We start from the raw sequence: 24,781 nt of genomic DNA, 5'->3' as shown, positions 1-24,781 counted from the left end.
GCACACTCCAACCTGGCTAACAGAATGAGACCCTGGCCCTCCCACCACCACCCCCCAAAAAAATTCTATAAAATAGTATTAAAAGAAATTAAAGAAGGCCTAAATAAATGGAGGAGAGGTAAAGAGAAGAAAATAGAAACTTCCCAATTAATTAAATCTGCAGAAGCTGGCACAAAGAGAAATGCAAAAACCACTCTCCTTACAAATAGAGTGGGAGAAATGTAAATAATAAGCAGCAGTATATTAATAATCTACTCTGATCAATAGAGCTAACTTAAGAAATGAAAGGGTGGCTCACAGCACCCATACACAGTGGTTAAGGCACTGCCCACATACACTGAGGCTGGCAGGGTCAAACCCAGACTGCGCCTGCTAAACAACAATGACAATTGCAACAACGACAACAAAATAGCCAGGCATTGTGGTGGGTGCCTGTAGTCCCAGCTACTTGGAAGGCTGAGGCAAAAGAATCACTTAAGCCCAAAAGTTTGAGGTTGCTGTGAGCTGTGACGCCACAGCCCTCTGCCAAGGGCAACATAGTGAAACTCTGTCTCAAAAACAAAAAAACAGAAATGAAAGGGGTGATTTAATATTAGGATGACTATTAATATAATCTATGTCCTATCATTAGATCAAAAGAAAAAAATATGAGAATGAAATACATACCAAAAGGCAACTTCATAAGTTACAATCTAAACCTAACAAGGTAAAAGCCTATCAGCCACCAAAGTCAATCCATTAGGGCAAAATTAATTCTAAACTTAGGAGGGAATGTTTCTCATTCATTACTCTGAGGATGCTTTTTTCTTTTCTGTAAAATAACTACATTTTGTATGTGATTCATAAATTCCAAGTACGTATTTTCATACTTCTGAATTCACTTGCTCCTAACAAGAGCCCTGTGAAAATGGATATTCATATCATTATATTACCAGGGTTTTAAAAATGAGAAAGTTGTGGCTCTAAAAAGTTAAGGTGAAATCCTATCATCCTTCTACTACTTCAGACTGCCTTTCTGTATGTAAGAAAGCAAAACTGCATACAATAGGCCAGGTGCAGTGTCTCACACTGGTAATGCTAGCATTCTGGGCAGCTGAAGTAGGTGATTGCTTCAGCTCAAGAGATTGAGACCACCCTGAGCAAGACCAAGATGCTATCACTACTAAAAACAGAAAAACTGGACAGGCATTGTGGCAGGCAACTGTAGTCCCAGTGACTTGGGATGCTGAAGCAAGAGGATCTCTTGAGCCCAAGAGATTGAAATTGCTGTGAGTTATGATGACACCATGGCACTCTACTCAAGGCAACCGAGTGAGACTACATCTCAAAAAAAAAAAACTAACAACTGTATACAGTATATATGAACAGACACCTAATAAACAGAATAAAATCCATTCATTAACTAGATTTCTAAAATTCATTTTTTTAGCAAAGAAATAAAATAAATTATAAGAACACCAGGTTCTGAGATTTAACCAAAAAACAATATGAAAAGTTTTCACCTATGAGTATCCAGGATAAAAACAGGCATACCTATATAGGCCCCTAATATATGAGGAAGTATCTCAGGAGGGAAGCCAACTAGAAAGCAGGATAAAAGGAAAAATTATGCTATCAATCCTTCCTTCACAAGTTTAATAGGCAGAGAAGAGGGATAACATCCCCAGGACCTTAACTCATGTGGCCCACCTGTTTCTTTTCCCTAATACAGGGACCTACACAGAGTAAGTGGAACAGCCCTTCCCCTCATCCACAGCTGCTCCTAATAACTTAGGGAGCACCTACTATATGCAAGCACCGTGCTAGAGATTTGCATACCACATTACTGATATTCCCCAAAACAACTCCACAAGTCTCTCATTTCACAAATGCGAAAACCTAAGTCACTGAAAAGTTAACTTTAAAGAACCCCATCCAGCAAACGGCAAAGTCAAGACATAAATCCAAGCTGATCCAGGTAACACCAAAAACACCATCCTCTTCTCACTAGTCTATGCTAGCTGTCATCCAAACACATACAGTAAACAGAATTTTACTCTCTTAAAAAAACATCAGGTTCATGTCTATGGCCACGTCATCCTGAACACATCTAATCTCAGAAGCTAAACAGGAAAGAAAAAAAAAAAAGCTAAGCAGGACTGGGCCTGGGTAGTACTTGAATAGGAGACCACCAGAAAATACTGGGTGCTATCTATAAGCTTAAAAAAACAGACTCAGCCATAAAAAGGAAGTACTGATACATGCTCCAACATGAATGAACCTTGAATATACTGAAAGAAACCAAACATAAAAGGTCATACATTATGTAATTCCACATATACGAAATATCCAGAATAGGTAAATCCATCGGGACAAAAAGCAAGTTAATGGTTGCCAGTGGGAAGAAGACGAAATGAGAATGTATGGCGCTCTTTTAGGATAAGAAAATGTTATGGAACTAGACAGATATGATGAATGTACAACACTGGGAATGTACTAAATGCCAGTCTAATTGTTCACGTTAAAGTGTGAATTTTGTTATATGAATTTTGCCTCAATTAAAAAAAATCATGGAAGTGGAATAGAGGGCAGGAGGATGGTAGTTTCATTTGTCCTAGTTATAGGATCCTACTCTCCGCATTGCTCTAAAGCAACGGTTCTCAACCTGTGGGAACTGGGCCATGGCATTAGGAAGGTTGAGAACCACTGCTCTAAAAGAATCCAGATCTAAGAAAACAAAAAAGATTCCTCTGTATCAAGAGGTTAGTGAGGCTATGCCTAGGATCACCAGGAGAGAGTGCTATGGTCAACTGGACAGATCTGCCATCTGTGCAGAATGGGAGAGTGCCAAAGTGCCAGGAACCCGTAGACATCACGGTCAGGGCAAATTCAGTCTATTCTCCGCTGCCTTTAATCTCATAATCACATAGATACTTTTTCTACACCCCTATAAAGAAGCCTGACGGGGCGGCGCCTGTGGCTCAGTCGGTAAGGCGCCGGCCCCATATACTGAGGGTGGCGGGTTCAAACCCAGCCCCGGCCAAAACTGCAACCAAAAAATAGCCAGGCGTTGTGGCGGGCACCTGTAGTCCCACCTACTCCGGAGGCTGAGGCAAGAGAATCGCTTAAGCCCAGGAGTTGGAGGTTGCTGTGAGCTGCGTGAGGCCATGGCACTCTACGGAGGGCCATAGGGTGAGACTCTGTCTCTACAAAAAAAAAAAAAAAAGAAGCCTGACGTACTGCAATCAAAGATTTAGATTTATACACAATAATTACTAACACAGGAAAGTAGACACATAGACACCTAAGGATTTTCAACTACATCTGAAAAAGGTACAATCTTTACTTGACCAGGATATTAACTTAATGAAGCTATTCTACTTCCTAAGCATCCTAGATAATATAAAATTTACTATGTTTACTGTTGAGGTGGACAGATATTAATATTTTGAACTAAACCATCACATTTTCTTTTTTTTTATTAAATCATAGCTGCGTACATAGATATGATCATGGGGCATCATACACTAGCTTCATAGACCGTTTGACATATTTTCATCACAATGGTTAACATAGCCTTCCTGGCATTTTCTTAGTTATTGTGCTAAGACATTTACATTCCACATTTACTAAGTCACATTTTCTTATTTAAAAAATTGTAACACTAAAAAAGTTCAAGCGGGGCTCAGTGGCTCATGCCTGTAATCCTGGCACTCTGGAAGGCTGAGGCGGATGGATAACTTGAGTTCAGGAGTTCAAGACTAGCCTGAGCCAAGAGTGAGACCTGTCTTTACTAAAAATAGAAAAAAAGCTAGCCATGCAGGCAGCTCCTGTGGCTCAGTGAATAGGGCACCAGCCCCATATGCCGAGGGTGGCAGGTTCAAACCTGGCCCCTGCCAAATTGCAACAACAACAACAAAAAATAGCCGGGCATTGTGGCAGGGGCCTGTAGTCCCAGCTACTTGAGAGGCTGAAGCAAGAGAATCGCCTAAGCCCAAGAGCTGGAGGTTGCTGTGAGCTGTGAAGCCATGGCACTCTACCAAGGGTGGCAAAATAAAACTCTGTCTCTAAAAAAAAAAAAAGCTAGCCACGCATTGTGGTGGGCACCTGTAGTTCCAGCTACTCGGGAGGCCAAAGCAAGGGGATCTCTTGAGCCCAGGAGTTTGAGGTTGCTGTGAGCTAGGATAATAGCCATGGTACTCTACCTAGGATGACAGTGAGATTCTGTCTAAAAAAATAAATAAATAAATAAATAAATAAACTAAACATAGAACTACTATATGATGCCATCCCACTGCTGGGTATATACTCAAAAGAAAGAAAATCAGTACACAGAAGAAATATCTATACTCCTATGTTTATTGCAACACTATTTACAATAGCCAAGATATGCAATCAACTTAAGTGACCATCACTGAATAAATGGTAGAAGAAATGTAGTATATATACAATGGACTACTGCTCGGCCAAAAAAAAAAAAAAAGAATGAAATCCTGTCATTTACAACAACATGGAACCTGGAGAACATTATGTCAAGTGAAAGAAGCCAGGCATGGAAAGACAAATTTTGCATATTCTCTCTAATATATGGGAGCTAAAAAAGAAAAAAAAAAAAATTGAACTCATGGAGATAGAGAATAGAATGATGTTCACCAGAGGCTGAAAAGGGAGGAGTGGGGGGGGGTTAGAAAAGAGGAGATGGCTAATGGGTATCCTCTTTTGGTTGCACAATAGAGCAGCTACAGTTAATAATCATTTATTATATATTTCAAAATAAATGAGAAAAGTAGAATTAGAATGTTCCTAACATATAGCCGGGCGTTGTGGCGGACTACTCCCAGCTACTCGGGAGGCTGAGGCAAGAGAATCACTTAAGCCCAGGAGTTGGAGGTTGCTGTGAGCTGTGTGAGGCCACGGCACTCTACCGAGGGCCATAAAGTGAGACTCTGTCTCTACAAAAAAAAAAAAATGTTCCTAACATAAACAAATGATAAATGGTTGAGGTGATGGTTATCGTATCCCTGATTTGGTCATTACACATTGTATGTTACAAGCATATCAAAATATTACATGTACTCCATAAACATGTACAATTATTATATATCCATAGCAATTAAAAATAAAAAAAAATCGGCTCGGTGCTCGCAGCACAGTGGTTATGGTGCCAGCCACATACACCAAGGGTGGCAGGTTCAAACCCGACCCAGACCAGCTAAACAACTGCAACAAAAATATAGCCGGATGTTGTGGCGGGCACCTGTAGTCCCAGCTACTTGGGAGGCTGAGGCAAGAGAATCACTTAAGCCCAAGAGTTCGAGGTTGCTGTGAGCTGTGATGCCATGGCACTCTAACCAGGGCAACATAGTGAGACTCTGTCTCAAAAAAAAATAAATAAATAAAAGGATAAAATAAATTTAAACACAAATGCAATATTGCAAATAATACATAAGAAAATAAGATCTCGGCCATACCTCACAGCAACATCAAACTCTTGAGCTCAAGAGATTCTCTTGCCTCAACCAACCAAGTAGCTGGGACTACAGGCATACACCACAACACACGGCTAGTTTTTCCATTTTTAGTAGAGCCAGGGTCTTGCTCTTGCTCTTGCTCTTGCTCAGGCTGGCCTTGAACTCCTGAGCTCAAGTGATCCACCCACCTAGGCCTCCCAGAGTGCTAGAATTACAAACATTAGTCACCCCACCTGGCCTATACACTATACCTCTATACAACTTTATCTGATCATTTAAATATACAAACCAAGGAAACAACATATATGCCAATAACTCTGAATGCAAAAACTGTACTATGAAGTTTTTGTTTATTTTGCTATCAACATCCAATTAAAAGGGTTTTTTTTTTTTTTGAAGTAAACTTCATTGGGACAATTTGAAATTATCTTTCAAATTCTTAAATTTACATATATCCTATGACCCAAAAATCCCATTGCTAGACATCCATCCTACAGAACAATAAACAGTATTATATACAGGGTTACATATAATAATTGTATATTAAATAGTTGTAACTATTTAAAAATGCACATGAACTTTGTGGCCACCAAGTATGTATAAATAGAATATACATATTTAAATCTACAAGGCTTACTAAAGTACTATTTGTAATGCTAAAAGTATAAAATTTGATTTGCAATTTTGAGACTTTCTTCAAACTAACCTATAGACTTAATGCAATCCCAATCTAATCTTTGTAAGTTTGTTTTGTTGTCAATGTGCTTTATTTTGAGTCTGTTTTTGTGGAACTTAAACATTTATGTTCTAAAATGCATATGGAATATATAGAAAGGAATAATAATAATAACCAAGACATTCAAAACAGAAACAAACATGGTGAGAGGACCTGCCTTCCTAAGAACAAGGATTAATATAAAACTATAGTAATTAAGACAAAGTAAAACCCGAAATAGCTCAGAAACAAAGCCCCTTAATATGAACATAGTTTCTGGGAAAGGTAGCATAATACGACAGTGTAGAAAAGATGAGACAGGGCGGCGCCTGTGGCTCAGTCAGTAAGGCACCGGCCCCATATACCGAGGGTGGTGGGTTCAAACCCGGCCCCGGCCAAACTGCAACCAAAAAATAGCCGGGCGTTGTGGTGGGCGCCTGTAGTCCCAGCTACTCGGGAGGCTGAGGCAAGAGAATCGCTTAAGCCCAGGAGTTGGAGGTTGCTGTGAGCTGTGTGAGGCCACGGCACTCTACTGAGGGCCGTAAAGTGAGACTCTGTCTCTACAAAAAAAAAAAAAAAAAAAAAAAAAAAAAAAGAAAAGATGAGACAACTGGATAGGCATACTATGTGGGATGAAAACTGATCCCTATTTCACACCATTTTGAGAAATCATTTCAAATGGACTGTAGATCTATATGTGAAAATAAAACAAGAATAATGTAAGAAGATATCTTATTTTTTCAGGGTAAGAAAATTCTTCAAAAAGAAACAAAGAACACTGAGAGGCTGCAGTGGGTGGATTGCTTGAACCCATGACTTCGAGACCACCTGGAACAAAAGTGAGATCCTGTCTCTACTAGAAATAGAAAAACTACCCAGGTGTTGTAGTGGGCTCCTGTAGTCTCAGCTACTTGGAAGGCTAAGGCAAGAAGATTGTTCGACCCCAAGAGTTTGAGGTTGCTGTGAGCTACCACCACAGCACTCTACCTAGAGTGGTAAGAGTGAGACTCGGTCTCAAAGAAAGACAAGAAACAAAGAACAACAGCCATAAAATCAAATATTGACAAATTAGAAAGTATGTTAAAACTAAGAATTTCTGTTCATCAAAGAACACCATTAAGAGAATGAAAGGCAAGCCATACAATGGAAGAAGACACATACTTGCCAGTGCAAAGAAAAAGAAAGATATATATCCAATAAAGAACTCTTATCCACTCTATATGAAAAATAATGCCAGGCCTGAAGCCGTGGCTTACGCCTATAATCCTAGAACTCTGAGAGGTGGAGGCGGGTGGATTGCCTGAGCTCACAGGCTTGAGACCAGCCTGAGTAATAACGAGACTCTGAGACTCCGTCTTTAAAAATAGACAGACGGGGCGGAGCCTGTGGCTCAAGGAGTAGGGTGCCGGTCCCATATGCCAGAGGTGGTGGGTTCAAACCCAGCCCCAGCCAAAAACCACACACACAAAAAAAGCAAAAATAGACAGACGTTGTGTCAGGATCCTGTAGTCTCAGATGTTGAGGCAACAGAATCTCTTGAGCCCAAGAGTTTGAGGTTGCTGTGAGCAATGATGCCAGAGCACTCTACTGAGGGCGACAAAGTGAAACTCTGTCTCAAAAACAAAAACCTCCTTGCTAAGCACAGTGGCTCACGCCTACAACTGTAGCACTATGGGAGACCAGGGTGGGGGGATTAGTTGCAGCCAGGAGTTTGAGACCATCCTGAGCAAGAAGAAGACCTTGTCCCTACAAAACATAAAAAACTTAGCTGGGTATGGTGTCCCATGCCTGTAGTCCCAGATACTTGGGCGACTAAGGCAGAAGTATCACTCAAGCCCAGGAGTTGGAAGCTGCATTGAGCTATGATGACACCACTGCACTCTAGCCAGGGAGACAAAGCAAGACCCTATTTCAAAAGAAGTAAATAAACAAATAATAAAAACAATAAAAAAAAATTCTACAAGTTTTTCAGTAAGAAAAAGATAATCCAATAGAAAAATGGGCAAGAAACTTAAACAAGCACTTCACAAAAGAAGATATCAAATGACCAATAAACAGATGAAAAATCTTCAATCTTTTTCTTTTTGCAGATTTTGGCTGGGGCTGGGTTTGAACCCGCCACTCTGGTATATGGAGCCAGCACCCTACTCCTTTGAGCCACAGGCACCGGCCAAAATCTTCAATCTTTTTAGTCATCAAACACAAATTAAAATCCTAACAAAAGGCTATTACTCACATACCAGAATGGCTGAAATAAAAAAGATTATCAAGAATATAAAGCAATAAGGCCGGGCACCATGGCTTACACCTATGGACTGCCTGAGCTCATGAGTTTGAAACCAGCCTGAGCAAGAGCAAGATACTATCTCTAAAAAATAGCCAGGCATTGTGGCAGGCACAACTACTTGTCCAGCTACTTGGGAGGCTGAGGCATAAGAATCACGTAAGCCCAAGAGTTTGAGGTTGCTGTGAGCTGTGACTCCATAGCACTCTACCAAGGGCGAAAAAGTAAGACTCTGCCCCTACCCAACTCCTGCAAAAAAACAAAAAGAATGTAAAGCAACTGAAACTTTTATAAATTCCTTGTGGGAATATAAGTTTCTAAAACCACTCTGGAAAACAATCATCATTATCTTCTAAAGCATTAAAACCACTGCCCAAATACCAACAGAAATGCAGGAGGTACGTGTGTAGCAAATGTCCACTGCAGCATAATTCAGAACAACCAAAAACTGAAACTCAAATGTTTGACTATAATGCTTACATTTAGAAAGAATTCTTAACTGGTAAAACTTTAAACAAAAGGAAGGAAGTCAACACAAAAAATTCAGAATAGTGGTAATCTTTTAGGGTCAGGTAGAGAACACTCAAGTGCTAGCATCACTCCTTTTCTTGACCTGGGGGGATTCATGTCATGATAATTCACTGAATTGTGCATTTATACTTTCTTCTTTTTTCTGTATTTGTGTTACATTTCACCAAAAGAAAAAAAGTTTTGGAAAAAAATGAATGATAGTGCCAGCTGCTAGTTGTATGGAATCAGTTAAGTAAGTTACTTCTCTGTTTCTACTTGCCAGTTGAAAAAATGATACTGTTATTAACAAGTTATCAAATTATTTTGAAAACTTCAAATATTAAATGCAGAGTATATTCTCTTAAATAAAAGTTCTCAACAGAAACACACTTTATAAAACCGTAACTGCTATGTACAGAAAAAAAGGACTAATTATGTTACTAATAAATATTTAGGAATTAAATAATTGACCTGTCAAAATAGTTTTCTATTTTGTTTTTATTTATTTTTTATTTTCCTATTTTATTATCAACTGTATTACATCTTAATGAGCTCCATATAAGGGGTATATTAAAAAAGAATTTCCAAGCTTACCTCTTTATTGGGTGTACCTTCATCAAGTTGCTCTGTAAATGAAGACGTCCTGCTCCTAGTTCTTACTGGTGTTGAAGAATTGGAAGAAGCCTAGATTTAAAAATTATGGCACATATTAGAAAGGCTACATTAACTAGTGCAATATATACTAGGAGGTCCTTCTCTTAGTCCATGCCCAGAGAATTCGATGGAAAAAAAGAAAAGAGTAGGCCAGGTGCAGTTGCTCGTGCCTGTAATCCTAGCACTCTGGGAGGCTCAGGCAGGAGGACAGATTGAGGTAAGGAATAAGGGACCAGCCTGAGCAAGAGTGAGGTACTGCATCTAATAAAGATAGTGGCACACTCCTGTAGTCCAGCTACTCAGGAGGCTGGAGGCAGGACGATTGCTTAAACACAGGAGTTTTGAGGTTGCTGTAAGCTAAGCTGGCCATGGCACTCTAGCCCAGGCAACAAAGCAAGACTGTTTCCAAAAATAAAGGGAGGGAAGGAAGGAAGGAAGGGGGAAAGAGAGGGTATAAAGGAAGGATGTGAGGAGGAAATACTTGAAAAGTGGAAAAGAATAACAAAAATAGTCAACTAGAAGACTCAGGCTACTACCTAATGGATCCTTGGCCTGACTCTGCTATCAACTAAAACTATCAATATGATCTTACCTAAATTAATTTTTTGAGGACTGTCTTCTTATATAAAAATAAGGTTGTGAGCTTGATACCTATAGCTCAAGCAGCTAGGGCACCAGCTGCATACACCGGAGCTGGTGGGTTCAAATCCAGCCCAGCCCGCCAAACAACAATAACTACAACCAAAAAATAGCTGGGCGTTGTGGCAGGCACCTGTAGTCCCAGCTACTTGGGAGGATGAGGCAAGAGAATCACTTAAGCCCAAGAGTTTGAGGTTGCTGTGAGCCGTGACGCCATGGCACTCTACCCAGGGCAACAGCTTGAGACTCTGTCTTAAAAAATAAAATAAAATAAAATAAGGTTGTGATGATAATGTACAATGATAACAGTAAGAGAAACTGAAGCCAGGTAAGGGGTATATAAAAACTCTCTGTAGTATCTTTGCAACTTTTCTGTAAATTAAAATTATTCCAAAATTAAAAGTTTATTTTGAAAAAAGGAAAGCTTATCAATGCCACCTTAACTTCCCTTTCAGCTCTAACATAAAGTACTATGAAGCGTGCAGGTAATCAGTCCTTCACCTCTCTAATCAAGAGCCTCTCGTTGAGTCTACCTTGAGCACCATTGCTGGACACTGAAATGATGGTCATTTCAGCTCTGTAAAGGACAGTCTGACTCCTGTAATGCTCAGTACAAAAACCATCAGGAGAAAGGGCTCAAATTTTAAACTAGGAATTTGAGGTCTATTCTAAGGGGGACTAAAAATAGCCTGGAAAGTATAAAGCCTAAACTTCAACACCCTCCTACACCCACAGCAAAACAGATCTGAACTGATCTAAACACAGAAATGAATGAGTCTTGCCTGGGCTTGATGGCTCACATCTGTAATCCTGGCACTCTGAGAGGCTGAGGCAGGAGGATCACTTGAGCTCAGGCATTCAAGACCAGCCTGATGCCAGGCGCGGTGGCTGATGCCTGTAATCCCAGCACTGTGGGAGGCTAAAGAGTGAGACTTGCTTGAGCTCAGGAGTTCACAACTTGCCTGAGCAAGAGTGAGACTCCAACTCATAAAAAAAACAGCCGGTCACCAGTGAGCGCCTGTAATCCCAGCAGCTTCTGGAGGCTAAGGCAGCATACCCACAGTCCAATTTCTGAGATTGCAGTGAGCTATGACACCATTGCACTCTGCTCAGGACATAGGGTGGAACTCTGTCTCAACAACAATAACCAAAAAAAGCAAGGAAATAGAAAAAAAATTAAAAAATAAGCAAGGAAATTTTAAAAAAAGACCAGCTTGAGTAAGAGCAAGACCCCATCTCTACTAAATATTAAAAAATTACTCAGCATCATGGTGGACTCTACCTAAAAAAAAAAGGAAGAAAGAGAAAAGAAGAATGGGTCTTGATATCTTACCTTTATGTAATCTGCACAGTTCTACATAAAAGGCATTTTAAAAATATTTATTAAAGGCGGCGCCTGTGGCTCAGTGAGTAGGGTGGCGGGTTCAAACCCAGCCCCGGCCAAACTGCAACAAAAAAATAGCTGGGCGTTGTGGCGGGCACAACAAAAAAATAGCCAGGCGTTGTGGCGGGCGCCTGTAATCCCAGCTGCTCGGGAGGCTGAGGCAAGAGAATCGCGTAAGCCCAAGAGTTAAGAGGTTGCTGTGAGCCATGTGACGCCACGGCACTCTACCCAAGGGAGGTACAGTAAGACTCTGTCTCTACAAAAAAAAAAAAAAAAAAAATATTTATTAAAAATAAATAAGTGAATGAATGAATAAATGGAACTCTGGTCTGTCAAATCAGTGCACATCTGCTGTGGTTAGAACTGAGAGATCATGAGGAATAGTGTACAAACATATACATACTATACACACATATTTAGTTTATGATAAACAAACATTTCATTTCAAAACAGATGTTCAAAAAATGGCCCTGGGACTAGCCATCCACATGGAAGGAAAGACAAATCAGATCCTCCATATTTAAGCTATATTAAATATTTAAATGTTTCTTAAAAATTGAAACACAAAAAGGAAATAAGAGAGTCTATTTCAATAATCTCTGAATGGGAAAGACATTTTTATGTCAAAAGCACAAATCAAGGCTGGGAATGGTGGCTCACACCTGTAATCCTAGCACTCTGGGAAGCTAAGGTGGCGCTCAGGAGTTCAAGACTAGCCTGAGCAAAGTGAGACCCTATCGCTACTAAAAATAGAAAAATTAGCCAGGCATGGTGATGCATGCCTGTAGTCCCAGTTACTTAGGGGGCTGAGGCAGGAAAAACTGCTTGAGCCCAAGTGTTTCAGAGTGCTATGATCTAGACTGAGAGGCTATGGCACTCTATCTTGGGCAACAGAGTGAGACTCTTGTCTCAAAAAACCAACCAAAAAAAACACACAAATCAAACAGAGCAGTTTAACTGGGAGGAGGAGGAAAATACATACAAAATGACAAAAGTTTAATAACCTTTTTTCTATAAAAAGCTCTTGTAAGTTCTTAAGTTAGAACTTAGAAAACTAACCCAGTCTTCTTCTTAACTGGGGCAGTTAACCTGAGCTCTACACAGATGTTAGTCATAAGTGAGCAATGTGAGAAAATAGACATACAAAATTAAAGTTCATCATCTGGAAAGCATAACCATGCAGACAGGAGCTTTGCAATGGAAGATGCAATGCTGGTGCCAAGCAGAGGCAGTTGAAATGTTTTTAGAGTAGTCTCCCCAGTATAGCTGGATGTAGCTACCAGCTCAGATTTTTAGGCCCTCAAGATAATTCTGTAAGGTACTGAATCTTTTAAATAAACTCCTCTGCTTACAAGTTCCATTGCTTACAACTAAGAATTCCAACACGCACACTCCTTCTGAAAGATGAATCAGAAAAATAAACGCATAATAGATGACATGTGCAAGGCAGAGAAGTCATCTAAGAGATAAGATTATCCTCTCCCACCCAAGACAAAACAGGAAGTTTCAGGGCATGGTGGCTCAAGCCTATAATCCCAGCATTTTGGCGGGCAAAATAGGAGAATCACTTGGGTTCAGAAGTTCAATATCAGTGAGGGCAACATGGACTTTACCTAACAAATGCAAATAATTCAGCTTAATCATCTGTACTCTCATATTAATGTGAAATGTAAAAAATAAATACATACATACATAAATAAATTTTTTTAAAAAGATATAGGCTGGGTATGGTCACTCATGCCTATAACCCTAGCACTCTGGAAGGCTGAGTCAGTATTGCATGAGGTCAGAAGTTTGAAACCGGCCTGAGCAAGAATGAGACCCTATTTCTACTAAAAATAGAAAAATTAGCCAGATGTGGTGGTACACATCTGTAGTCCCAGTCACTCAAGAGGCTGAGGCAGAAGGACTGGGTGAACCCAGAAGTTTGAGATTGCTATGAGCTATGATGATGCCTCATCACTCTAGCCTGGGTGACAAAGGAAGACCGTCTCAAAAAAAATGTATATATATATATATATATATATAAAGGGATTTAAGTTCTTTCAGACTGAATATGGTCTGATTAATTCTCACAGCCATAAAAAATCTGAAGTCAGATTTCTAAGCTATTAGCCAAGACAACTGAGGACTCAGACTCACAGTATTTTATTGCCCACCCACTGATTACTAGCTGGTCACAGGCCTCAATTTCAGTATAAGTAATACCATTTTAGTCACTGCAGAGGCAGAAGTCTAAAATGAACCCAAATGACCCTCACCCTGTAAACCTAAGATATCATTTTGAAGATTATATTACATGGCAAAAGGGGATTTTAAAGCCTATTTAAGGTTGCTACTCAGTTGGCTTTGAGTTTCTCAAAAGATCAACTGAATGAGTCTGACCTAATTACACAAGGCCTTCAAATATGGGTCTAAGAGCTGCAGTCTCCACAACCCCTAGGCCACAGACCAATATCTGTCCATGGCCTGTTAGGAACTGGGCCACACAGCAAGAGGTAAGCAGTGGTCAAGTGAGTGAAGCTTCATCTATATATAGCTCCCCCTCCTGTCAGATAAGCCGCAGCATTAGATTCCCATAGGAGCGCAAACCCTACCATAAACCACAATGCAAGGAATTTAGGTTACACAATCCTTATGAGAATTTAATGTCTGATGTTCTGAGGTGGAGATGTAATGTGCTTGAATCATCCCAAAATCATCCTCTCACAATGTGGTCCACAAAAAATTATCTTCATGAAACCAGTTTCTTTAATGGTGTCTTCACAATTGGGGACCACTGGTCTAGAGGACAGAGGGCAGAGAGATGCATTCTTGCTGTCCTGAAAAAAAGCAAAATTCCTAAAGGGTACTTAGGAAGGAATGCTGACAGCTTCTAGGAGCTGAAAGTGGTCCCCTTCGATGGTAGGCAAAAACTGAAGACCTCACTCCTATAATCAGAAAGGAATGAATTCTACCACAATCATGTACATAAGCATGGAAGAGGACCTTGAACTCCACATAAGAATGCAACCTGGACAACACCTTGATTTTAGCCTTGCAAGACACTGAACAGAGAACCCAGTCACATCATGCCAGACTTCTGACTTATAGAACTTTGAAATAATAACTAAGTTATTAAGCACTAGTTAATAGTTGTGGTATCTTGTTATGCAACATTAGAAAACTATAGTCATCATTAGGAATAATAAGCCTTGAATGCTTTGTCCTGGTACCATGACTTTTTTCAACATCCATCAAGACTCCACTCGGATGTCACCCTGACCCTCTCCAGAAATACCTTCCTATGTGTAGTAACAACACCCTATACATACTACCCAACCCCATGGTCCAGAGACTCTATCTACCCTTCAAGGCAAATGCAGCATCCAGCATAGCACCTTGAAGACACCATTAAATAAATAAAAGTTCTACAATTACAAATGTTTTCAAATACACTATCACCTTTGATCCTTACAACCAACCCGAAAGGTAAGCAAGACAGATACTACCATTCACAACTTCCCGGTAAGAATATAAGAGCTCAGTATGCTTACACATGTAGCCCAAGTTGCATACTACAAGATCTGGGTTAGCACCTTCTGATTCCTTCATCCATTTTTCCAGTATTTTTTTTCCTACAAGTTCAGAGAAAATTCACTTGTAATAAACTACAGAAATGATCCCTTAAAGTAGTATTCTCCAAAATTCTTTAGATCACTATTTTGATCTAAAAACACTATTTGTGCTTTTATTTAAAAAAAACAAAAAGCTGCTCTCAACACACTGATTTCAAAACCCACTTGAACTACTTTCACTATACAATTTGATAAATATGTCTACCAACTCTTAAATCTAGAATATATCAAATATAATGAATTTTATTTATACAAAAAAATAAGAATTAAAAAGATAAATCCCAGGGTGAACAATATAATCTAAAGATAACACAAGTTTGGATATTCATAATACTGGGAAGTTCCATATTAAAGTCAAAGTTTTATTAATCTAAGTTTATTCTACTACAGCAGTAGTTCTCAACCTTCCTAATGCCATAACGTATTTTCATTGTTAAAAAGGAGTCGCAACCCACAGGTTGAGAACTACTGCACTAGGGGCTGCATTATCTGAGGACTTTCATGGAAAGAATCACTTAAGACAGTAGAATTGCTAGAGATACATAGATATATATCTACAAACCTCTTCAGGCACCAATGAGGTTTAATCATTTTAAATCTATAATTTTCTGGAATCAATTAACTAATTCCAACTTCCAAAATAAAACCGCATATAATTTAACATTTTCTAGGTCAGTAGTCACTTCTGTCCATATGCTCCTTTTAGTAAGTCTTCTCCATTCTGGCCTGTTACTAGTTTAAAAACTAGATAACTATATTTACTGGAGACAAAGTAAGCATGAGAAAGCTCTAAATAAGGGATTTTTTTTTTTTTTTTAGTTTTCTTATAACTTAACTAGATATGAAATGTGAAGTTGGTGTTAACATTTTTGGCTGTTCATAAGCCTTTTGACATATTTCCTGGTTCTCAAGTATATCACAAATAGGTGAGATGTTACTCTTGCACAAGCCTAACAAACACCTGGTTCATTTTACTCTTTCTCCCTCCCACACCAGACACACGAGGGGCACTAACAGCCATGAATCCTCATCAGAGCACTACTGAAAGTCACTGCCAAATCAATTTGACATCCCAAGAACAAAGTAACTTGAAGTTAATTCTTTACATAAATCTTTTTATTTTTCAGGTACCAAAATCATTAGAACTTTTCATCATGTCTTAAATAAAGTACCTTCTGATCAAAATGTTCTCTCTGGGGTTATACTTTCCCCAATTTCAAGACTTCTTTCCCCCTTTTTTGTTTTCCATTCTGTTCCCTGATTCCCCTTCCTTCCTCATCCTCCCATGGTTGAGGGCAGGGTTGAGACTATTTAGTAAACATAAATTTGCAATAAAGCTATGTCCCTGCAGAAAAGGACCCCATCTCTAAAAATTGGCAGATATTGTGGTGGGCACCTGTAGTCCTAGCTATTTGGGAGTCTGAGACAAGAGGAGCACTTGAGCCCAAGAGTTTGCTGTGAGCTAAGATGCCACAGCACTGTACCAAGGGCAACAAAGTGAGACTCTGTCTCAAAAAAAAAAAAAGTTCTGTAAGAAGTTTAAAAATCCAAAATAGGTATTTGTTGTTAAACAAAAAAAAAAAAAAAATTGGCGGCGCCTGTGGCTCAAGGGGTAGGACGCCGGTCCCATATGCCGGAGGTGGCCGGTTCAAACCCAGCCCCGGCCAAAAGCCAAAAAAAAAAAAAAAAAAAAAAAAAAATTAAGTGAACTTTATAATTTGAAACTTTTAAACTATTTTTAATTAGTTACTAGGCTTCAAATTATCTCTAAAGTTGGGCAAATGATTACTTACTTAATAACATCCACTTTGAATGGACATGGTGATTTGCGCCTGTAATCCCAACACTTTGGGAGGTTGAAAGTGGCCTGAGCAACACAGTGAGACCCTGTCTCTACAAAAAATAGGAAAATCAGCCAGGTATACTGGTGTGTGCCTCTAGTCCCAGCTACCTGGGAAGTTGAGGCAAGAGGATTACCTAAGCCCAGCTCAGGAGCTTGAGGCTACAGTGAGCTATGATGACACCACTGCACCCTAGCCTAAGCAACAGAGCAAGACCCTGTCTCAAAAACAAACAACAGGCTCGGCGCCTGTGGCTCAAGCTGCTAAGGCACCAGCAACATATACCTGAGCTGGTGGGTTAGAATCCAGCCCAGCCTGCCAAACAACCATGACGGCTCCAACCAAAAAATAGCTGGGCATTGTGGAAAGAGCCTAGGCAGGAGACCCGCTTGAGCCCAGGAGTTGGAGGTTGCTGTGAGCTGTGATGCCATAGCACTCTACTCAGGGCGACAGCTTGCGGCTCTGTCTCAAAAAACAAACAAACAACAATAATAATATCCATCAGGGAAGGTTGATTAGCATCAACCAAATAGAAGTGATTGGGAAGTCCTACCTATTCTGGAGGCTAAGTGGAGGATAGTTTGAGGCCAAGAGTGTGAGGCTGCAGTGAACCACGACTGTGCCACTGAACCCCAGCCTGGTGACAGAGCAAGACCCCATGTCTTAAAAATTAAAAATAGATAGGGCGGCACCTGTGGCTCAGTGAGTAGAGTGCTGGCCCCATATGCCGAGGGTGGCGGGTTCAAACCCAGCCCCAGCCAAACTGCAACAACAAAAAAAAAATAGCCAGGTGTTGTGGCGGGCGCCTGTAGTCCCAGCTGCTCGGGAGGCTGAGGCAAGAGAATCGCGTAAGCCCAAGAGTTAGAGGTTGCTGTGAGCCCTGTGACGCCACGGCACTCTACCAAGGGTGGTACAGTGAGACTCTGTCTCTACAAAAAAAAAAAAAATTAAAAATAGATAGCCGGGCGTTGTGGCGGGCGCCTGTAGTCCCAGCTGCTCTGGAGGCTGAGGCAGGAGAATCGCTGAAGCCCAAGAGCTAGAGGTTGCTGTGAGTCCTGTGACATCATGGCACTCTACTGAAGGCAATAAAGTGAGACTCTGTCTCTACAAAAAAAATTAAAAATAGAAAGGAATGAAGGAAGGGAGGTAGGGAGGGGAGAAAAATGATTGGAAGATTATTAGAAGGCTGTCTTATTTTTGTAAATGCTTTCAAAACCTTAAAGGACTTTATACAATTTTGCTACTACTATTGCTGGAAAGTTTTGCAAATACTGTGATACAAATGGTTCATTTATCCCAGAATTAGCTATACCTGACAACTCACTCTACTTAAAACCAACCTATCAGGCAATCTCACTTATGGAAAGCAAGCTAAGAACCAGAAAATATGCACACAAAGGCCTCTGAAAACTCAAAATTAATGTCTCAGATTTTGTGTTAATACACTAAAATGCACTAAAGAATCCCTCAGGTACTTGCCCTTAATTTATACAAAATTTTAGACATTTACTTGTCTTGCTTCTAAGCCCATAACAGTTCAAAAGCAGGAAAAAGAAAGATATGGCAGATAGCAAAGAAGGTTATGAAAAAACTACAAAAAGTAGACCAAGGAAAAACAAATTTTCTTCAGTGGGTAAAAGGTAACTACCGTTCATAATTCATTAAATCCTTAAGGGCTTGGTGCCTTCACAAAGTAATTTATACTCAAAAATGATAACCCTAGCTACTCAGGAGGCTGAAGCAGGAGGACCACTTGAACCAGGAGTGTGAGGGTGCTGTAAGCTATGATGATGCCATGACACTCTATCCAGGGCAGAGTGAAACTCTGTCTCCAAAAAAAAAAAAAAAAGATAATCCGGAGTCATCAAGATAATATTACAAATTAAAGATCCCTTACTTAGGAAAACAAGAATAGGTGCAGTCTGTTGCCAAAGGAATATTATCAAAAAGTTTTTTTTTAATTTATGTATATAAAAAAGCCTTAACTCCCTGAAAACAATCATCTAAAACTTTCATTCCTCAAAGGTTATGAATAGCTAAAGATCTGGAACCAGAAAAGAATCAGTATTGATCACTAACAACTTACTTTTGTGTTCTGAATAAATACATATATTTTCTAAAAGGATTTATTTTTCGAGACAGAGTCTCACTCCGTTGCCCCAGGCTAGAATGCCTTGGTGTCAGCCTAGCTCACAACAACCTCCAACTCCTGGGCTCAAGTGACCCCCTGCCTCAGCCTCCTGAGTAACTGGGACTACAGGCACCCATCACAACACCAGCTAGTTTTTCTATTTTTAGTAGAGACAGGGTCTCACTGTTGTTCTGCTGGTCACAAACTCTTGAGCTCAAGCAATCTACCCATCTCCGTCTCCCAGAGTGCTAGACATGAGCCACTGCACCTGGCCCAACAGGATTATTTTAAATCTATGTACACAAAGTAAATTTATTTGATCCAGATGCACTCTCTCACCAGAAGTATTAAGATATAGAAACTGAGAGCTCGTCTATCTTAGTTTGTAACTGGCTTTTTTATTATTACCAGAAATAACCTCTTTGTTAATGCACAAAATTCATTTTCATGAAGAAAAACTAAACATTACAAATGTTTTAAAAAGCACACTTAATAACTTACTAACACCTTAGAGCAGAACCTTCTTAAACTATTTTCACTATATGTATAAATATACATATATTCTTTCCCACAAAACTGAGATCACATTTTCCATGCTGCTTTTAATCTGTCTTTTTAACACAAATATCTTTCTATGTTAATACTTTTCTGTGGGCTCTAACACTAGATGTGTAATATTAGGCAAGTTTCTTAACCTCACTAAGATTCATTCCTTTATCCATAATCAAGGAATAATAGTAGTACACAGGTTTATGTGAGAATAAATAAAATAATCTGTATAAAGTACTAAGCAAAATACCAGTAAGGACCCAATAAATGTTTACCTTTTTAGCTAGGCGCAGTGGGACATGCCTGTAGTACTAGCTACTGGGCAGGGTTAAGTAGGAGGATTACTTGAGCATAAGTTTAAATTTTATTTTTTTTTTTAACTTTTTATTGTTGGGTACCTTATTGAGAGTACAATAAGCCAGGAATTTTATTTATTTTTATTTTTTATTTGTTTTGAAACAGAGTCTCACTTTGTTACCCTTTGGTAGAGTGCTGTAGTGTCATAGCTCACAGCAACCTCAAACTCTTGGGCTCAAGCAATTCTTTTTTTTTTTTTTTTTTTTTTTGGTAGAGACAGAGTTTCACTTTATTGCTCTCGGTAGAGTGCTATGGCGTCACACAGCTCACAGCAACCTCCAACTCCTGGGCTTAGGCGAGTCTCCTGCCTCAGCCTCCCGAGTAGCTGGGACTACAGGCGCCCGTCACAACGCCCGGCTATTTTTTTTTGTTGTTGTTGCAGTTTGGCCGGGGCTGGGCCTGAACCCGCCACCCTCGGTATATGGGGCCGGTGCCCTGCTCACTGAGCCACAGGCGCTGCCCGAGCTCAAGCAATTCTTTTGCCTCAGCCTCCCAAGTACCTGGGACTACAAGGCACCCGCCATGATGCCTGACTACTTTTTTAGAGATGATGTCTCTCTCTGGCTCAGGCTGTTCTGGAACCTGTGAGCTCAGGCAATCCACCACCTCAACCTTCCAGAGTGCTAAGATTACAGGCATGAGCTACCGTGCCCAGCCTAAGCACAAATTTGAGGTTGCAATGATCTGTGATCATTCCACTGCACTCTAGCCCAGGCAACAGAGCAAAACTGTCAAAAATAATCATTAATTACATAAGTCCTTTTTATGACTGCATAAAATAACCAATTGCATGATACTATTTATTTAACCAATTTTCTATTGTTGAAATTTTTAGATAGTTTTTTACCAACTAAAACAAGACTTAAATGAAAAGTCATGTAGCTAAATCTTCAATACATCTTAAGTTTTCTTAAAATAAATTTCTAGAAATGGAATCCTGCCTCAACGATATTTTATACAATGCCAAACCTAAGTGCCTTACATTCACTAACATGCCCATTTCCCTACATTCCTCATCTCTACCTCACTTTTAATGTTTCTCATTGTTTCTTAAATAACAGGATTTTTTAAAGTTAACAAAGACACCTAGCAGATAGTATGAAAAGTACACTATTTACTATTTAAACTTCAGTCACCATTTACACTTTACAAGTGTAACAAGAAAGCGAACAAGCAAGCGAACAAGCAAGCCTTCAAATGACAGAAGTGACAAGTGTCAGATCCTGGTGTTATTCTCGAGCACAAGCTTTAAATTGAAAGAGAACAGCTTCAATTTATATTTCAGGATAAACTCAATGCAATAGTTGTTTATAAGATAAATATTATGTTAGAAAATTAGGAACGCCTCTAATTAGTCAAAGCTCAGCCTTTCTTGCAACCACAGACCAAGACCAGAAACCCTAATATTAAGAGCAGGACTTATTCGCTCAATCTGTTGAGACTCAGAAAGGCTAGGAAGAAAATTCTGAAGAAGCCCTCATCTTCACTGTTGAAACCTTGTGCTGCCAGCACTGAAACACATTCAGTAAGGGCTTAGAAAACTGTTTCTTTAAATTAACACTACTAACACGCCTCCTTTTCCTTGGAAACTTATTTCCTGAGACAAAAACATTACTGAAAAACAAACCTAACCACGTTCTCCGAGCAAGACTTTTTTTTTTTTTTTTGTAGAGACAGAGTCTCACTTTATGGCCCTCGGAGAGCAAGACTTTTTAAGAAGCAGAAGCAAGGATGTGCGGACAGGCACAAGGCCGATAAGACCTCAGAATGTCTGCCCCTCCGCCTGTCCGGAGACCAACCAAGTTATGCTAAGTGTCTAACTCGTGACAGCCGAGTGAGCTGGATGCTGGCCACGCCGCCACCTCTTTCAAGTCCCATAGCGCCTGCAAAGCAGCCTGACCCAGAAAGTCTCGACCGACCGGGGCCCTCAACCCTCGACCAGGGTTTGGAATTACGAGACTTCCGTCAGGAGTCAGTCCCGCGGGATCCTGGCCGTTTCACACTCAATCTCAGGTAGAGCAGGGAGAAGGGACACCTCGATTAGAGGTCAAATATCATACGGGACCTGGATTTCCCTACTCCGCCCTCACTCCCGGTCGGGGTCTCTGAGGCGTGAGGGAACCTCTGATAAGGAATCAGAAATAACCTAACTTCTGAACCTGAAGCTCATCCACAATCGGGCCCGGGTCGGACGTTAGGGGAAAATTCTTAACAGCGATCAGAGGCTAGTACGGATCCAGCCACCCCCACCAGCTCATTACTGGATAGAGTTAGAGGATGGGAGAATCTGGGTCGAGAGTCACAGAGGACCTCGGCCACCCTGAGTTCATTCCAGGTATGGAGTTTGAGAAGAATTCTCGGGTTAGAGGTCAAAGGTCACGGAAGAACTACATTTCTCCCTCCCACACGCATCTTCTAGCCCGGGGACCCGCTTAAAGGGAGACGGGAGCTAGAGAAAGAGCAGCGGCCATCGTACCTGGGCAGGAGCCAGCGCCTGCTGGAGCTGCTGCTGCTCCTCTGTGATCTTTTGCTTCAGTTTCCTGAACATGGCGCAGCGTAGGGTCCTGAGTGTGAATGAGACCTGAGAGGCGACAGCCCTGGGAATCCCGGCCGCGGCGGCGACAGCGGCTTCTCTACACTAGGAACAACTGAGGCCCGGCCTCGCCACCTCCTCCTTGCGCTTGAAGGCGACCCTGGGCACTCGATTCGAGGGTGTCGGCGTCGCCGCCGCCGCGTCTCTCTCTTCCGGGTGCCCCTGGCTGTCCTCGGGCCCCCATCCAGCCCCGGCGGCGGCGGCGGCGGCGACAGACAACAACGGCAGCAGGTGAACGGTGAGCCAAGGGCGCCTGCGTGGCCTACGTGAAGCTCACCGGGAGAGCACTACGGAACGCCGTAGGGAACAAGCACGGTGTCTGCGCCCGCACATGCGCGCTCGCGCCGTCGTTCCCAAACGCTGGTTAGCCGAGGAAGGCGCTGCGTTGGCGGCTGCATAAACTCTTTAAGTGCAGAGATTCTCCTCACTAAACAGAGCTGGAGCAAGAACTGGTCCGGGACTGCACCAACTGTCATCTGGGGTTGTCTGTGACTGTCTTTGGCGCTGCGAAATTAAGCGAGGAGAGTGCTTCTACTCGGCGGCGATGAGAACAGGCTCGCGGCAAGGAACGTGGGTGAGCGTCCACGATGGAAGAAAGGGGGACCCACGCCCTGAAGGATGGTGGACTTTAGTGCCTAGCATTCCGGACTGCTCCCCAGAGGGGCCCTCTTTCCTTCCCTGGACTCTCCCAGGGGTCAGGAAGTCCCTGCTATCAGGTGCCCCGGGTCCAAATGTTTCAGGCCAATGTTGTAAGACCGAAACCGTTTGGACACCCTCTTTTATACTTTACTCCACCGAAATAGTGTATTTTCACGTATTCATTCGAAAACCTTTCCTTATCATTCTAAATGCCAGAGCCTTGGAGATGATAAAAAGAGATAACAGACTGTGGAAGACACAGATTCCCAAAGAGCCCAAATTCACTCTTAGGAACCTATCAAAATCTAAGATTTATGTGCCTAATTCATCCAACACCATGAACTTTGACCAGCTGTGAATTCTCCAGTCCTTCTGGAGAAACCTTCTGGTTTTGTTTTTTTTTTGTTGTTGTTGTTTGTGGTTTGTTTTTTTTTTTTTGGAGGAGGGGCTGGGTTTGGTTTTCGGTTTGGGGGGGTTGTTGTCATTGTGGTGTTGTTTTGTGTGGTCTGGCTACCTAGAGTGCTCACTGCAACCTCAAACTCCTGGGCTGGGCCTTAGCCATCCTGTCTCAGGTACCATTTTTTTCTACTTTTAGTAAAGACAGGAGTCTCCCTCTTGCCCAGGAATTCCTGATCTCAAGGGATCCTCCCTCCTCAGCCTCCCAGAGTGCCAGGATTACAGGTGTGAGCCACCATTCGTGGCCCCTCAGCAACCTACTTCCTTATGCTGTACCTTTGGTATAATCTGAAACTGCTTACATTGTCTCAAGTGTCAAAACCTGACCATATATGCTGATACATTTTAGCAATTTTTTTTTAACCAGGAATAATAGGCACAAGCTGCTCTTTTAAGTATCCATATTCTGATTCCTAAATATATTAGAGCCTTGTGTAATTACCAAGAGCTCTTTTTTTTTTCAGTAATATTTATCTCTCAACAGACAAGTTCAATAGGCCTTCAGCTGTCCCCAGCTCCAGATACCTAATATGCATCTTTACCCCAGTGTTCACAAGTATATATCAAAGGTTGCCAATTTTATGTTGATACAAGGATAACCTTGCTAGGACACAAAAAAAAAAAAGAGAAAGAGGGAAGGCAAGGTTGCACCTTCATCACATTTAACAAAATGTTGTTGAAACATTAAGCCTCCTCCCAACCCGATTCTGCTTCAGGTTTCTACAAATTAACAGTCTCTCAAACTGTATATCCGTATGGTGGAAACTACTTTGCCGTATAAGGAGTGAACTACTGATACATGCAACAACCTGAATGGATCTTAAGGAAGGTTTTATAAATGAAAGAAGTCAGACCCAAAAGAAGCCATTCGTATTATATGAATCCATTTATATGACATTCTGAAAAGGCAAAACTATAGGGAGGGAGAACATATTAGCAGTCGCTAGGAGTTGAGTGGGGTA

General features: G+C 41.0%; 1 protein-coding gene across 7 annotated transcripts in view; it reads right to left on the bottom strand.

Annotated features, from left to right (window-relative positions):
* The window catches only part of GOLGA4 (golgin A4), a 126,987-nt gene extending 104,194 nt beyond the window's left edge, over window positions 1-22,793 (bottom strand). For all 7 annotated transcript variants that reach the window (XM_053599250.1, XM_053599252.1, XM_053599253.1 and 4 more), the window contains exons 1-2: window positions 22,608-22,793; window positions 9,554-9,643 (exon numbers count right to left, since the gene is read on the bottom strand). In XM_053599250.1, coding sequence (XP_053455225.1) covers window positions 9,554-9,643; window positions 22,608-22,679 — 162 coding nt within the window. In that variant the 5' untranslated portion in view covers window positions 22,680-22,793. The remainder of the gene's footprint in view (window positions 1-9,553; window positions 9,644-22,607) is intronic.
* Window positions 22,794-24,781: the final 1,988 nt, after the last annotated feature.

Source organism: Nycticebus coucang, chromosome 8, assembly GCF_027406575.1.
Source record: "Nycticebus coucang isolate mNycCou1 chromosome 8, mNycCou1.pri, whole genome shotgun sequence".
NCBI lineage: Eukaryota > Metazoa > Chordata > Mammalia > Primates > Lorisidae > Nycticebus > Nycticebus coucang.
Note: the sequence above shows the minus strand (reverse complement) of the source record. Positions and strands in the feature narration are given on the sequence as shown.